At 44.6% G+C, this 14,119-nt stretch overlaps 1 protein-coding gene across 2 annotated transcripts in view; it reads right to left on the bottom strand.

The window, feature by feature from the left end:
- Nucleotides 1–14,119, bottom strand: part of acss2 (acyl-CoA synthetase short chain family member 2) — a 100,881-nt gene that overhangs the window by 14,292 nt on the left and 72,470 nt on the right. For both annotated transcript variants that reach the window (XM_072514997.1, XM_072515000.1), the window contains 3 exons: nucleotides 3,672–3,842; nucleotides 3,097–3,230; nucleotides 1,072–1,204 (listed from right to left, as the gene is read on the bottom strand). In XM_072514997.1, coding sequence (XP_072371098.1) covers nucleotides 1,072–1,204; nucleotides 3,097–3,230; nucleotides 3,672–3,842 — 438 coding nt within the window. The remainder of the gene's footprint in view (nucleotides 1–1,071; nucleotides 1,205–3,096; nucleotides 3,231–3,671; nucleotides 3,843–14,119) is intronic.

Here is a 14,119-nt window from a genome sequence, read left to right as displayed (position 1 = left end):
TTATCTTAACTGCTGTACAAACTATTCACAATTGCTTTTACTCTCAATTCCCAGACTGTAGTAAAATAGCATCACTTTTGATTTACCTCTGAAATCTGCTTTCCCATTTTAAACCTGGCTACTGCAATTGTCTCTTTAACTTCAGAACTCTGCATTCCTTAAGAAGTTTGCATCTTTGCAACTCCCTTGTCCTGTCCAGTTTCTCCTGGCAGAGTTGAGAGCTGCTCACTCCCCAGGTGTCCTGTCTCCAACTGCTCTTACTTCCAGTTAAAACTAACAAAGGAAATAATAATAATAATCGCTTGTCACAAGAAGGCTTCAATGAAGTTACTGTGAAAAGTCCCTAGTCGCCACATTCCGCCGCATGTACGGGAGGCCGGTACGGGAATTGAACCCGCGCTGCTGGCCTTGTTCTGCATTACAAGCCAGCTGTTTAGCCCACTGTGCTAAACCAGTCCTACACTCCGAAAGCCCTTCACTCCGAAAGCCCTTCACTCCGGAAAGTGGCCTCCTATTGCTGAATAATGACTTCTAGTTATTCTTCACGCTGTAGCCCTCTCCAAGCACAATAGATTCACAGTTGGAATTGAAACCAACCCCCACACAGACCAACACCTTTGACCAGCATGAATCTAACCTCCCAGGCACAGAAACATTAAACCCACTTAAACGGATACCTTATGTCTAATGTTAACCAAAACAAACATAAATCGCTTAAAACTACCTTTTTTCCCCAACAGTTAAACTGACAGAATCATTATTATCGAAGCTAGCAAAATGCACCACCACTTTCAGGAAATTCAGTATGCAGTTGGTCAATGGAAAACATGTCAATATTCACCACAAAATTTTTAAAAAGATTTAAAAGTCCGAATTCTGTCCAATGTAATAGTGCAAAAGCAGCACAAGGTTACTGAAAGGGCCAACATTCAACATGAGACAAGTGCCCAATTGGCAAATCATTCAATAGACTCCTTATTGCATAATAATAGTGTTACTTATATACTTTCTCAAAGAATCAGTGCTGAGATGTTAAAGTTGCATGTTTACATGGTTTAAAAAAAAACTTACAGTCTCAGTCTGCCAAAACGTATCCATAATTGGACATTTCGAGTTACCCACTACATTATAGTACCAAAGCCAGGCCTCTGGGTTTATTGGTTCTCCCACTGTACCAAGGATTTTCAAAGACTTCCTGCTAAACCTATATGGGAAAAATCCAAAAGTCAAACTTCACAAGACAGCACAACACATCTGATTATCACACGGCAATATTTTGCTCACGATAATCAGGTCATACCAATGGTGAAGTGAGTGGAACATAAACTCAAAAGCAGTCATGAAAGGATTTCATCATCTTCAACAATGTAGAAACCAGCAGGTTCACTGCAGTATGTATTTAAATCCACTAAACATTATATAACTGCACAACCTGGAGTAAGGTACACCTATTATTCAGTGTTGTATATATTAATGGCTTAATACTATCGGTTACTGTACACATATTGAAGTTTTCTTGATTTATGGTTGGAAGATTCGATAACATATACAAGAACATATAAACTTGAAATGAAAAACAACTACCATCCATAAAGCCTGCTCCTTCTTACAGGCCAGATACGACCTTTACTTTTACTTTTTCAAGGAATGCGGGCATCACTGGTGAGGCCAGCATTTGTTACCATCCCGTATTGGCCTTGAACTGAGTGGCTTGACTGGCCATTGCAATTAAGACTCAACCACACTGCTGTGGATATGGAGTCGCACAAGGTCAGACCGGGTAAGGACAGCTGATTTGCTTCCCGAAAGGACATCAGTGAACCAGATTGTTTTTTAACCACATTCGATGATAGTTTCATGGTCGCCATTAGAGAGTAGCTCACTTTTTAAAAAATATATATATATTTTATTCCAAACATATTCAACATAAAAACACAACCTGAACATTCAACTGAGTATACAGTTTGTACATCCCCCCCACTTCCCCACTCCCTCCCACGCGATAAACAACTCCTCAAATATAGCCATGAATGACCTCCACCGTACCTCAAAGCCTTCCTCCAACCCCCTTAGGGCAAATCTGATTTCGTAAGAGTCTCCCAATCCTGCCGTAACCCCCGCAAGCGTGATCCAAATTTATTAACTGAATTTAAATTCCATCAGCCGCCATGATGGGGTCTGAACACTTATCCGCAGAACATTGGTGTGAGCCTCTGGGTTACTGGTCAAGTGATACTACCACCAGGTCACCATCATCATCCTATCTCTTCTTTCTACCCAATTAGTTTCCCGAGGGAATGTTTAGTCTATTACTCCATAATTCCCAACGATAATCAAGAAAAATTCCAGAATATTCATCTTCATTAATCACGGGTGGGATTCTCCACCAGCGGGATGCTCCGTTTTGCCGGCGCCCAGGGGTTTCCCGATGGCGTGGGGTTGCCCCACAATGGGAAACCCCATTGATCGGCCAGCGTAACAGAGCATCCCGCCGCGTGGTAAGGCAGAAATGTGGCGCAGCGGGGCGGAGCATCCTGCCCCACATCTCCACTATTTTGGGCGGCATGGTAGCACAGTGGGTAGCACTGTTGCTTCACAACTCCAGGGACCTCGGTTCGATTCCCGGCTTGGGTCACTGTCTGTGCGGAGTCTGCACGTTCTCCCTGTGGTTGCGTGGGTTTCCTCCGGGTGCTCCGGTTTCCCCCCACAAATCCCGAAAGACGTGCTTGTTAGGTGAATTGGACATTCTGAATTCTCCCTCAGTGTACCCCAACAGGCGCCCGAGTGTGGCGACCAGGGGATTTTCACAGTAACTTCACTGTAGTGTTAAAGTAAGCTTACTTGTGACACTAATAAAGATTATTATTTAAACCTCAACTGATGTCATTCACAGATAACTTCCAACCCCACATATTCTCTTTTCCAGCACAGGAACCTCATGTTCCGCTGCAGCCTTTGATTACGTCAAACCTCCGAGCCCTTTACATTCTTGAAAATGTGGAAGGAATTAACCATTTGTCTAACTTGCAAGGAATGGAAATAGATCTTACTGAAACTGATAAGAGACATAGTAATTCAGCTTTAAAAATTTCTCACTTTTTAACCGGTTCTTCTCCATATTTCATAAGCAATCGAATAGCCGTGGGTGCAGTGTAAAATGTTGTCACTTTGTATTTGTCAATAATCTCCCAGAGACGACTTACATTTGGGTAAGTCGGTATACCTTCAAACTGGAAAAAAAAGTGTAAAAATATTAATTATGAAAAAAATAAACAAAATCAGCTTCATCTCATTTCAATATGGTTGTGAATTCTAATATACAGTTTTACTGTTGCTTATTATACGTTTAATTATCTGTTTTCTATTCAAAGGGTTGGCATGACAGATCTTGAATGCAACGCACTGAATCAGACGGAGATCATTCAAAAATTTACAGTGTTAAATACTTCTCCCTCAGATTCACTGCAATGTATGCTAGTACTGGAAAATAAACAAAGATGATGATCGGGAGCATATATGCATCCTTTTATAGTGCGCAAGGTGAGTGATAGTCACCATTTTCTTTCTGATATTACTCATTAGTTAGGGTACATAGAATGTAACACGAGCAATTCTTTAGGAACCTCTCTGCTCAACTGATCGGTAGATAATATTGATACTTCGATACTAACCATAACACTTGTAGCCCCATTAGCCAGTGGTCCATAAACTATATAGGAGTGGCCTGTAATCCACCCTACATCAGCTGTACACCAATACACATCATCAGGCTTGTAGTCAAACACATATTTAAAGGTTGTAGCAGTATAAAGAAGATAGCCTCCAACTGCGTGCTGCACGCCCTTTAAGAGAACAAACATTTGATTCCAAACGTCAGAGCTTTTATCAAATAAACCAATACATCAAAACAAAGTTCAAACTGTAGAATTCTAAATTGAATCCGGATTATTGCATGCATCACAAAAGCATTAATCAGCGAATCCTTGGAAATAGTTGTGGGAAATTGAAAATCCAAGGTAAAGCCAAGACCTATTTTCAAAATGACAAGAAGCTAGGATCAGTGAAGGTAGAGAGACAAAAATAGATTTAGCAGTCCAATACAAAAACCAAAAGCTGGACAGGTGCAAAACAATTTTTAATGGAATGTTGGTCTTTTTAATCAAGAGGCTGGAATACAAGGTGGCAGAGGTCATGTTACAGTTAAAAGAACTCTGGTTGGACCCCCATATAGAGAAGTGTGTTCAGTTTTGGGCACTGCAGTTCAGGAAGGATACATCAACCTTGAATGTGGTGCAGCACAGATTCACCAGAACGATGCCAGGGTTAAGGAGTTAAATGATGAAGCCAGGCATAATATACATTGCTTGTATTTCCTCCCCTTCCGTGTAAAAACAATGAGTGATGAAATGGAGATTATAGGAATTGATAAGAGTATATAGAGAGAAACTACTTCCTCTGGTGGGAGCGTCCAGCACGTTGGCATAGGCTTTAAAGTTAATTGGGGTTTGGATTTGGAAGGAGATTGGTTCATCAGGGTTGGATTGGATTGGATTTGTTTATTGTCACGTGTACCGAGGTACAGTGAAAAGTATTTTTCTGCGAGCAGCTCAACAGATCATTAAGTACATGAGAAGAAAAGGGAATAAAAGAAAATACATAATAGGGCAACACAACATATACAATGTAACAACAAAAGCACTGGCATCAGATAAAGCATACAGGGTGTAGTGTTAATGAAATCCATCCATAAGAGGGTCATTTAGGAGTCTGGTGACAGTGGGGAAGAAGCTGTTTTTGAGTCTGTTCGTGCGTGTTCTCAGACTTCTGTATCTCCGATGGAAGAAGTTGGAAGAGTGAGTAAGCCGGGTGGGAGGGAACTTTGATTATACTGCCCGCTTTCCCCAGGCAGCGGGAGGTGTAGATGGAGTTAATGGATGGGAGGCAGGTTTGTGTGATGGACTGGGCGGTGTTCACGGCTCTCTGAAGTTTCTTGCGGTCCTGGGCCGAGCAGTTGCCATACCAGGCTGTGATGCAGCCTGATAGGATGCTTTCTGTGGTGCATCTGCAAAAGTTGGTAAGAGTCAATGTGGACATGCCGAATTTCCTTAGTTTCCTGAGGAAGTATAGGCACTGTTGTGCTTTCTTGGTGGTAGCGTCGACGTGGGTGGACCAGGACACATTTTTGGAGATGTGCACCCCTAGGAATTTGAAACTGCTAACCATCTCCACCTCGGCCCCGAGGGGGGGAAATAGAGACAGGATATAGATCAGCCATGATATTATTGAATGCCAGAACATATTCAGGGAGTGGAATAGTTTATGTCTGCTTCTATGTTCCTGTGAAGCACACTGTTGAGATTGGCAGAGGAGAAACAGAACCAAGATGAATCATTAAGTAGCAGGTGTTAGCTGTCATTCTACGAGCAGGACTCTCACTGCTGTGTCAAATCCAACTTCAGAGGAGAGCACAAAATCTAGGCCAACACTCCACTGAGGTACTGAAGGAGTGCTGCACTATCAGGTACTTCGTCTTTTGGAATCTGTAAGCCCCTTTGCACCCTGTTATCTACACTCAAGATGTCAGTAAGCTGGCCTGCTACAACAGCAGCCTAAGCTTTCACTGCAGCACTTGGGTGTTGGGTTGCAATGGAAGCTGCAGCATCGGTTATCAGACACGGCAGCAGAGCTGGGACCACAAGTATGTCAACGGAATTGGAGATGCCGGCGTTGGACTGGGGTGGACACAGTAAAAAGTCTTACAATACCAGGTCAAAGTCCAACAGGTTTGTTTCACCCGAGGAAGGAGCTGTGCTCCGGAAGCTAGTGATTCAAAACAAACCCGTTGGGACTTTAACCTGGTGTTGTAAGACTTCTTACTGTGCTCAACGGAATCGGGCGTCACTTTCACAATGGAAAGGTAGACTTTAAACTCTGCGCAAAGCCCTTTTCCAAATTGGTCCTGGAACCTTCCATGCTCCTTGACATTGGGAAGCCAGCCAAGACGTCGGCGGTCAATGCATTGGGCATACCCATTAGTATTATTCTGTATGTTTCCACATCGAACTGTCGTCCGAGTCCACTGCAGTGGAACTCATGTGCAACCTTGTCTTCTGCTGGGCTGACATCGGTGCTATCTTTGTCCTCTGCCCTGACTGTAGGTCTCTCATGCTTGGTGTCCTACCACATACAGATCCCAACTCTAATCTATCTTCCTAATATGCAGAGTGGGCTGGTGACTGGTGAAATTAAGTTTCAATGCTGTAATTCCATCATTATTCTCTCCTTGTGGGCAGCACGGTGGCACAATGGTTAGCATTGCTGCCTCACGGTGCCGAGATCCCAGGTTCAATCCCGGCTCTGGATCATTGACTGCGTGGAGTTTGCACATTCTCCCTGTGTTTGCGTGGGTTTCACCCCCACAACCTAAAGATGTGCAGGTGGATTGACCACGCTAAATTGCCCCTAAAATTGGAAAAAATGAATTGGGTACTCTAAATTTATTATATATATTTTTAAAATTCTCTCCTTATTTATCCCACACTACTGGCTACATTGGTTATCTAAAGGAAGAAGGTACAAGGGTAAGGATATTGTTTGCCGGGGTTGGGGCGGGGGGGGGAGATCTCGAAACATCTGTAACTTGTAAAAGAAAATGTGGGATTAGGAGTAACTGGGCTGTGGGATGGAAGGTTAGATATGGGGGTAACGTCTTTTTCAATTGTTTCTGCCAATAGTCAGGTTACCAACAGTGATCATCTCGATAACGGCCAGTATTGTTCCCTCCATGGGGAGTAGGACATGCAGACATGCCTGTCCCCTCCCAATCAGCTCCTGCTGCCCCCACCTGTATGCCACCTAGTCCTGCAAGCGAGAAGGAAGTGTGACAGTGAGTGTGATGCATCCGTTTGGCTGATGTTGTTGCCATAATTGAATAACTGACAATGTATGCAAGCCTTGGGTTTGGGATGTAAGCCTTGCAGCAGTTCTAAGAGTGTGGGGGTGAGCTGAATTATATTGTTAGTTATGAGGATTGATTAAGACTTTGGTAGCTGAGTGGTGGTGGTAAGATGATACATGGGAGTGGTATCCCCTCCACTTATTTGTTCGCAGTGCCCTTGAAACACATGTCTGGAGGGCTTCCTGGTGCCCTGCAAATTCAGGACATTTGTCATACTCCCCCACACGGATTGTCTCTTGATGGAGGGTGACTGAGGCATGGGTGTGAGATGTTGCAAACGATGGCAAGTTGAGATCGGGATGTGAGGAGATGCCTGGAGAGAGAAGAATGAGTAGAGCTGCAAGGTGAGTCATCCTGAGGAGTGCTATGTAGGAGAATGCTGGGGAAGTCAGAGTGTAGGGTATCTTTATTCTTTCATGGTATGTGGACATCTTTGGCTAGGCCAGCATTGATTGCCCATTCCTAACTGCTCAACAAGAACTGCTGAGCCACCTTCTTGAACCGCTGCAGTCCATCTAGTGTAGGTGAACCAGTGTTGTTAGGAAGGAAGTTCCAGAATTTTAACCTAGCAACAGTTAAGGAAAGGCGATATAGTTCCAAATCAAGACAATATTTGGCTTGTAGGGGAACCTGCAGGTGGTAGTGTTCCCATACATCTGTTGCACTTGTCCTTCGAGGTAGTAAAGGTCATTTGTTTGGAATGTGACATTGAAGGAGCCTTGGTGGAGTTGCTGCAGTGCATCTTGGAGATGGTACACATTGATGCCACTGGACGCTGGTGGTGAAGGGAGTGAACGTTGGCTTTGGGGAATTAGGAGGCAAGTTACTTGCTGCACAATTCCCAGCCTCTGACTTGCTCTTGTAGCCTCAGTGTGTAGCCTCAGTGTTTATAAAAGGCTGGTCCAGTTCTGTTCTGCTCAATGGTAAACCCCAAGATGTTGACAGAGGGGGGAATTCAGCAATGGTAATGCAATTGATTGTCAAGGGGAGAGGGGCGAAAGCTGGATCCTCTCATGTTACTCGCCACTTATCAGCCCAAGCCTGAATATTGTCCAGATCTTGCTGCATGTGGGGACAGACTGCTTTAGAGGAGTTGCGAATGGTGCTGAACATTGTGCAATCATCAGTGAACCACCTCACTGCTGACCTCATTTGTGTTATGCCACTAACATTTTCTGCCCCTTGAACCATTTGGGGCACTGTACCTAGATTCATAGGACTACTCACGCTGCTCAATCTGCCTTTTCCTTCAGTATCTGTTTGTGGTCGGGTAAAGAAGCTAACTTCTTCCTCCTGTCCTTGGCAAACATCACCTCAATTCAGTCTCAGATCCTACAGCACACCCTCCAGGTTAAGAGATTGGGGAGGGGCTCATTGGGGGCATGGACATCCTGTCCAAGTCTGTTTTCCATTCTTGTGGTTGCTAAAGCTACAGGAATCAATATACTCTTCAGCCATTCTGACCCTTCAACTAAAAGTCCTTCCTTTTAGAGAGTCAGCAGATCATCCCACCAGCCCTGTCTAATTGGCCAAGAAACCTGGAGGCTCAGTTAAAGAGCCACTGCAAAGCCCACCAACAGAACACGTGTTCACGATCCACCAGTGGCCTCCCTCCTGCATGTAGGTTTATTCAGTTGAACATAGGCAATCTCAATAGCATGTAACAAACTTCTACAAGCAGTAATAAATAACTATCAAAACTGTTATTCTGGTAGTCCTGGCTGAGGGAAAAATGTTGGCCAGGGACATTCCATAATCCAACACACTTGGTGGGAGAGATTCTTCTGGAGAATGTGTACTGCCTCTTGTATTCCCATTCATTAAAATCATTGGATTACAGGCTGGATGAACTTGATTTTTATAATGTGTTTCCTGCGATGGAGATTCCATACTGGGAGCGTGAGCTACATATTTAAAGTGTTGAATCCACTAATTGGTGATAAATAGGGGCTAATACTGTTTGAACCATTGAAGACGGTTATGGAGATGATTATGTATTGTGGTACGAAACCTGTATGAAAATGAATGGACAGTAAATTGATCAGACTGCACATGGGTGGGTGCAAATAGAAAATGGTCTGTAAACTGATCCATGTACAAACTAACTTTGGCAATGATTTCTTTATACTAGCAATTTGCCAAATTAGAGAACAATTTCATTGTTGGCAAATCCTTCTCACGGCACAAGTGTCTTTGATGCCATTTCTTTTAAACATTCCAATTAATATTTAAAGCATTTCTACAGTAAACAGGGAGGTCATAGTTCCCAAGACACAGTTCTAATCAGCTGTTGTAGACCGTCAAGGGACGTTTCCCAAAATGTCACGGAATTTTGTTCACAAATTACTATTCCAAATAATCAGGGATGATAATCTGTATCATGGGAATTTCAACTTTCCTCGCACTAAATGGGAAGCACGGTGGCATAGTGGTCAGCATTGCTGCCTCAGAGCTCCAGGGACCCGGGTTCAATTCCAGCCTAGGATGACTGACTTTGGGGAGTTTGCACTTCCTTCCGTGTCTTGTGAGGCTTTCCTCCGGGTCCTCCCGTTTCCTCCCACAGTCCAAGGATGTGCAGGTTAGGTGGATTGGCCATGCTAAATTGCCCCTTAGTGTCCAAAAGGTTAGGTGGAGTTACTGGGTTACAGGGACAGGGTGGAGGCGTGAGCATAAGTAGGGTGCTCTTTCCAAGGGTCGGTGCCGACTCATGGGCCAAATGGCCTCCTTTAGAGATTCAAATTGCTCTGAAATAATTAAATTCCAGAACTTATTTTTGTCAGTGGCTCTAGTGCTGAGTCATCTCTCTGTAGGGGAATACCTTGTCAGCTGTGATCAGAATGCAATTAGACTTACACTAAGTGCTCATTAACATTGCCCCATTTAACGTTTTGTTTGAATATAGGTAAGTTAATGGGGTCGATAGTTTTGTTGAGTGTCATGAGATACAATTGAACATTGTTTCCCGTGAGACTTGATTAGTGCCATTTTGGAGTGGCCTCTCCCCACTCCAAGTTGGGACTTCTCCACTCCCCCAACCTGCAAGTTGTGACCTCTTCTGCCCCACAACCTGCGATCTCTGAATTGTTGTCTCCCTGCACTCCGATCTCCGAATTGCAGCACCCCCACCTCTCCCCGGTCGAATATCCCACTCCGACTCACCTTCTTCTGGACCTGTGATCCCATTTGAAGATCCAGATCTGATATGAAGGGTGAATGTCAATGGTGCAGAGGTGCCGTGCTGTGCTGCAACAATCCATGTTTTCTCCCAATGCTCCCATCAGCAATGTTTTTAAAAAGCATGGAGTGGTCACGTGATGCAAGCACAGGAGCAGCTGTGTTTTCATGAGCTCTGGCCCTACTCATCTTTTAATCCCATTTTAACCTGATGTATGACGCATAATTATTTGTTCCTGGTGTGTATGTCCTGTGCTTTGTTCCTGGAAGATCCTGGCTGGATTTTGATGATGGGGAGACGGGGTAAGCCAAGAAAATCCTTGATTCATTGAAGAGATCGGAGGCGGCCGGGGTGGAGCCCAGTTTGCAGTGGCGGTTTCGCTGGTGAGCGGGCCTATGCTTCAGCAATGTCATTGGCGTCAAGACAATGTCTGCCATTGTGAGTGAAGTTGTGGATGACCACCGTGGCTCGCTGGCACAGGTTATTGGCGCTCACATTAATGAACTGAGAGATATCCTAAAGAGAATGGGTGAAGCGGAGAACAGAATTCCGTCAATCAAGAGGGCAGTCTCCTCAGTCGGGGCTCACCTTCAGTCTTTGGAAATCCTGCTGCATGGTATGCAGAACATACTAGTTGATTCGGCGAGATGGGGCCAGACAAGATGTCTCCGTGTGTCTGGAAAAGGAGTCTCCGTGCGCCCGGTCTCCAGAGGAGAGCTGGGGATAAATTTCTGACCGAATTTGAGAACTGGCTGCTATGGTTTCACAATCTCAGTTTGAAGGCTGGGTGTTTTGAGTTTGATGGAGCACATTGTATCCGGTCTTTGAGGCTTGGAATTGGTCGAGGATTCCAATCACTGGTCTTCCACTGTCTTGTCCACATTCTTCGTCGAGATGGATTGGAGGCAGCCAGACGTGACAGGTTTTCGCCACACGCCAGTGCCCAGGTTTCTCACTACCAGGGCTTTGGGACGACGACATGGTGGAGGTGTAGGGGCTTCGGTGAAACTCTGGATGCGCCCTGGATGTTGCGCGACGATCCCATCATGGCTTTGGCCTTTCCAAGCTCTGTGGACGGTGATATTATCCTGCAGTTCATCAATAATCCTGAACATTTTCCCTTGCAATTATATTTCCGATTTCATGTTATTTTCTTTTATCCTTACATGGGTGTATGATATATTAGCACAGAGGCGTTTATCACCTGGTGTCCTGTTATATGGTGAAAATCATGCTGAGCTGTTAGTATGACATGGGAGTTGTGCAGTACTTACCTAGTTTTGTTTTATATTGGTGCTGTAATCCTTGCTTTTTCATTGAGTGTATTTTTTTTTAAAAAAGGTACCCTTCACTTTGTTCACAGAGATGAGTAGCGCCACTGCAGGATGGCAGGTAAATGGTTTGGTGTGGAGGTGGTTGGTATTGCCTTGTAAGTCCTCACTGTGGGTGAAGAAAACCCTAATTAGAACTATAGTTTTTCTTTTGTACGTTTGTTATTTGGGGATTATGAACTCCTTGCTTGTCTCTTAGGATACATGATTGCCTGTATCTTCATAAGTAGATTAGGTTCCTTTTTTTCCTTCTGTGGTTGGCGCATTTGGTGTTGTTGGCGAAGGGGGAAAATATGTAGTTGCGCATGCCAGGGTGAGGATGGTTAATCCTTGTATATCTCGCCTTTCTTGGCTTGGTCTTCAATATTTACTTGACTGCGCATCAGTGGTCATTTGATTGAGTGGATTAGGGCAGTAGTAACTGTGTTTACTTAGATCCGGTGTACGGTATGTTGGGTGGTGGGGTAGGTTACCCTTCCCCGAGATGTCACCTTTTGGCGGCTCCTGGACGGCTCTACTTCTTGAGATATGGTTCCACTGGGGAGGTCGTATCCTGTTGACTGCCAGGCCTGAGTGCCATTCGCAGTCCTGTGGTTCAGCGTTCTTACAAAGCCTTTCTTCGCTTGGAGGTTAGGCTGGGTGGAGTAGGTCTCCTTCCTCCAAGTAATCTTTATAGGGGCTTCCAGGCTGTCGTCCTTCTTGACGCCTGGATTTCCCTGGAGAGGCAGTATCCTGTTTCCTATGAGGCTATACTGTTCTGGTTACTGGTATCTTTTTTGTGACGGTGTATACTGCTAGACCTGGTTCGACCTTTATTGGCTCATTCTGGTGGTTCTCTCTTTCTGGGGTTTCCTTTCTTTATTTGGGTAGAAGAGGTAGAAAATATTGGGTAGAATATTTTGTTAAATGTTTAGAGGGTTTTCCTTATCATGTTGGGGAAGTGGGGGAGGGGGGGGTTCTTATCCTTTCCTGAGACACCCCTTTGATGGATGACAGGCAGCACGGTAGCATGGTGGTTAGCACAATTGCTTCACAGCTCCAGGGTCCCAGGTTCAATTCCGGCTTGGGTCACTGTCTGTGTGGAGTCTGCACATCCTCCGTGTGTGCGTGGGTTTCCTCCGGGTGCTCCGGTTTCCTCCCACAGCCCAAAGATGTGCAGGTTAGGTGGATTGGCCATGATAAATTGCCCTTAGTGTCCAAAATTGCCCTTAGTGTTGGGTGGGGTTACTGGATTATGGGAATAGGGTGGAGGTGTTGATCTTGGGTCGGGTGCTCTTTCCAAGAGCCGGTGCAGACACGATGGGCCAAATGGCCTCCTTCTGCACTGTAAATTCTATGATAATCTAGGACTTGATGATTTTTCTTCTCCTGGTCGGTGGGGTTATCTCAATGGAGGTTGGTGTAAGTCTTCAGTGTCAGTGGGGCATGAGCGGTACCTCTGATTTGGCTGGATGGGAGCGAGGCCTGGTGTAAGTATCATTGGTTTAATGGCTCTTGTATACGAGAGAGTGTATACTGCCAAGCACTGTCCTGCAACGGAGGGAAGTGCCCTGTTGTTCCTTTCGCTTCACTATCCTTTCATTGCTTGGAGGTCTTGGGAGTTGGAGTTGGTGGGTTTCAATTTTGTAGGTTTCTCTTTTTTGCCTTGTGGAGGAGAGCATGCGCCATAAAGCCATGCGTCTTGTCGTTATATGTAAAATATCCTCTTATAACTAATATCTTTGCGATTTTCTTTATTTTGGGTTTAAAGAATGGTTAACTGGCTCCTTCAAAGGTACAGGCAGGTCTCATATCTGTGAAAAATAATGTGTCATTGACGCCTCTGGTAAAATTGGGAGTTGGGGAGGTGTGTGCAGGTGCACACTCGAATGGGGCACAAAAATCTTATCCCATATTTTCGTCGGTTGTTTGAGCAATCGCTACCCGTGAAGGTGTGCACCTTTTAATCAGGTTTTCATGGCTTTATCATCTATTGCCGCATTCTCTTGCTCATCCGTTCACCATCTCTCCTTGTACAAACTGAGGCACCGAGTTTAATGATTTAAGCGGAGCCAACTGTGTTGGTGTTCTCCTGTCTTTTTCTGTATCCATGTACATAGAAGCATTTATGTCGTGTACTGTGCCAGTTTTTTGAGAACTTGGGTAAAAATGGAAAATAATAAAAACATGCATATATATATATATTTTAAAAGCATAGATTGTAGCAGCGCCAGCTCGGCACTCCTGTATCATCGGGATTCACGTTTCCACAACATCGAACTCAATCTTTGGATCTTCAAACGAGAACGCAGGTCCAGGAGAGGAAAGAGGCGAGAGGGTGGGTCAGGGAGTGGGAGTTTCAGATAGAGGGTAGGTCCGGGAGGGAATGTGTGATGCCACATCTCTCAGGTGGGGGTGGGATCAGCAATCGGGAGGATCGGGGAGTGAAGAGGTTCAGGAAGCCGGATCCACAGCAAGCAGGAGGTACGGCAAGTTACATTTTTCTTTGGTAAATGAAATAACATATTAAAAATATCAATGCAGGAATTTAGCAATGTAAAATATTTCAAGTTAGAGGTTATGTTTAATATTAGTTTTTTTCCTGATAAAGGTGGTCCTACAGAATTTAACAACAGTTTTAACATGGGTTCCTATGGGAACCTTTGTTTCATTTAG

The sequence above is a fragment of the Scyliorhinus torazame genome, chromosome 8 (assembly GCF_047496885.1).
Source record: "Scyliorhinus torazame isolate Kashiwa2021f chromosome 8, sScyTor2.1, whole genome shotgun sequence".
Lineage (NCBI taxonomy): Eukaryota > Metazoa > Chordata > Chondrichthyes > Carcharhiniformes > Scyliorhinidae > Scyliorhinus > Scyliorhinus torazame.
The sequence above is the reverse complement of the archived record's forward strand: the minus strand, read 5'-3'. Positions and strand labels throughout refer to the sequence as shown.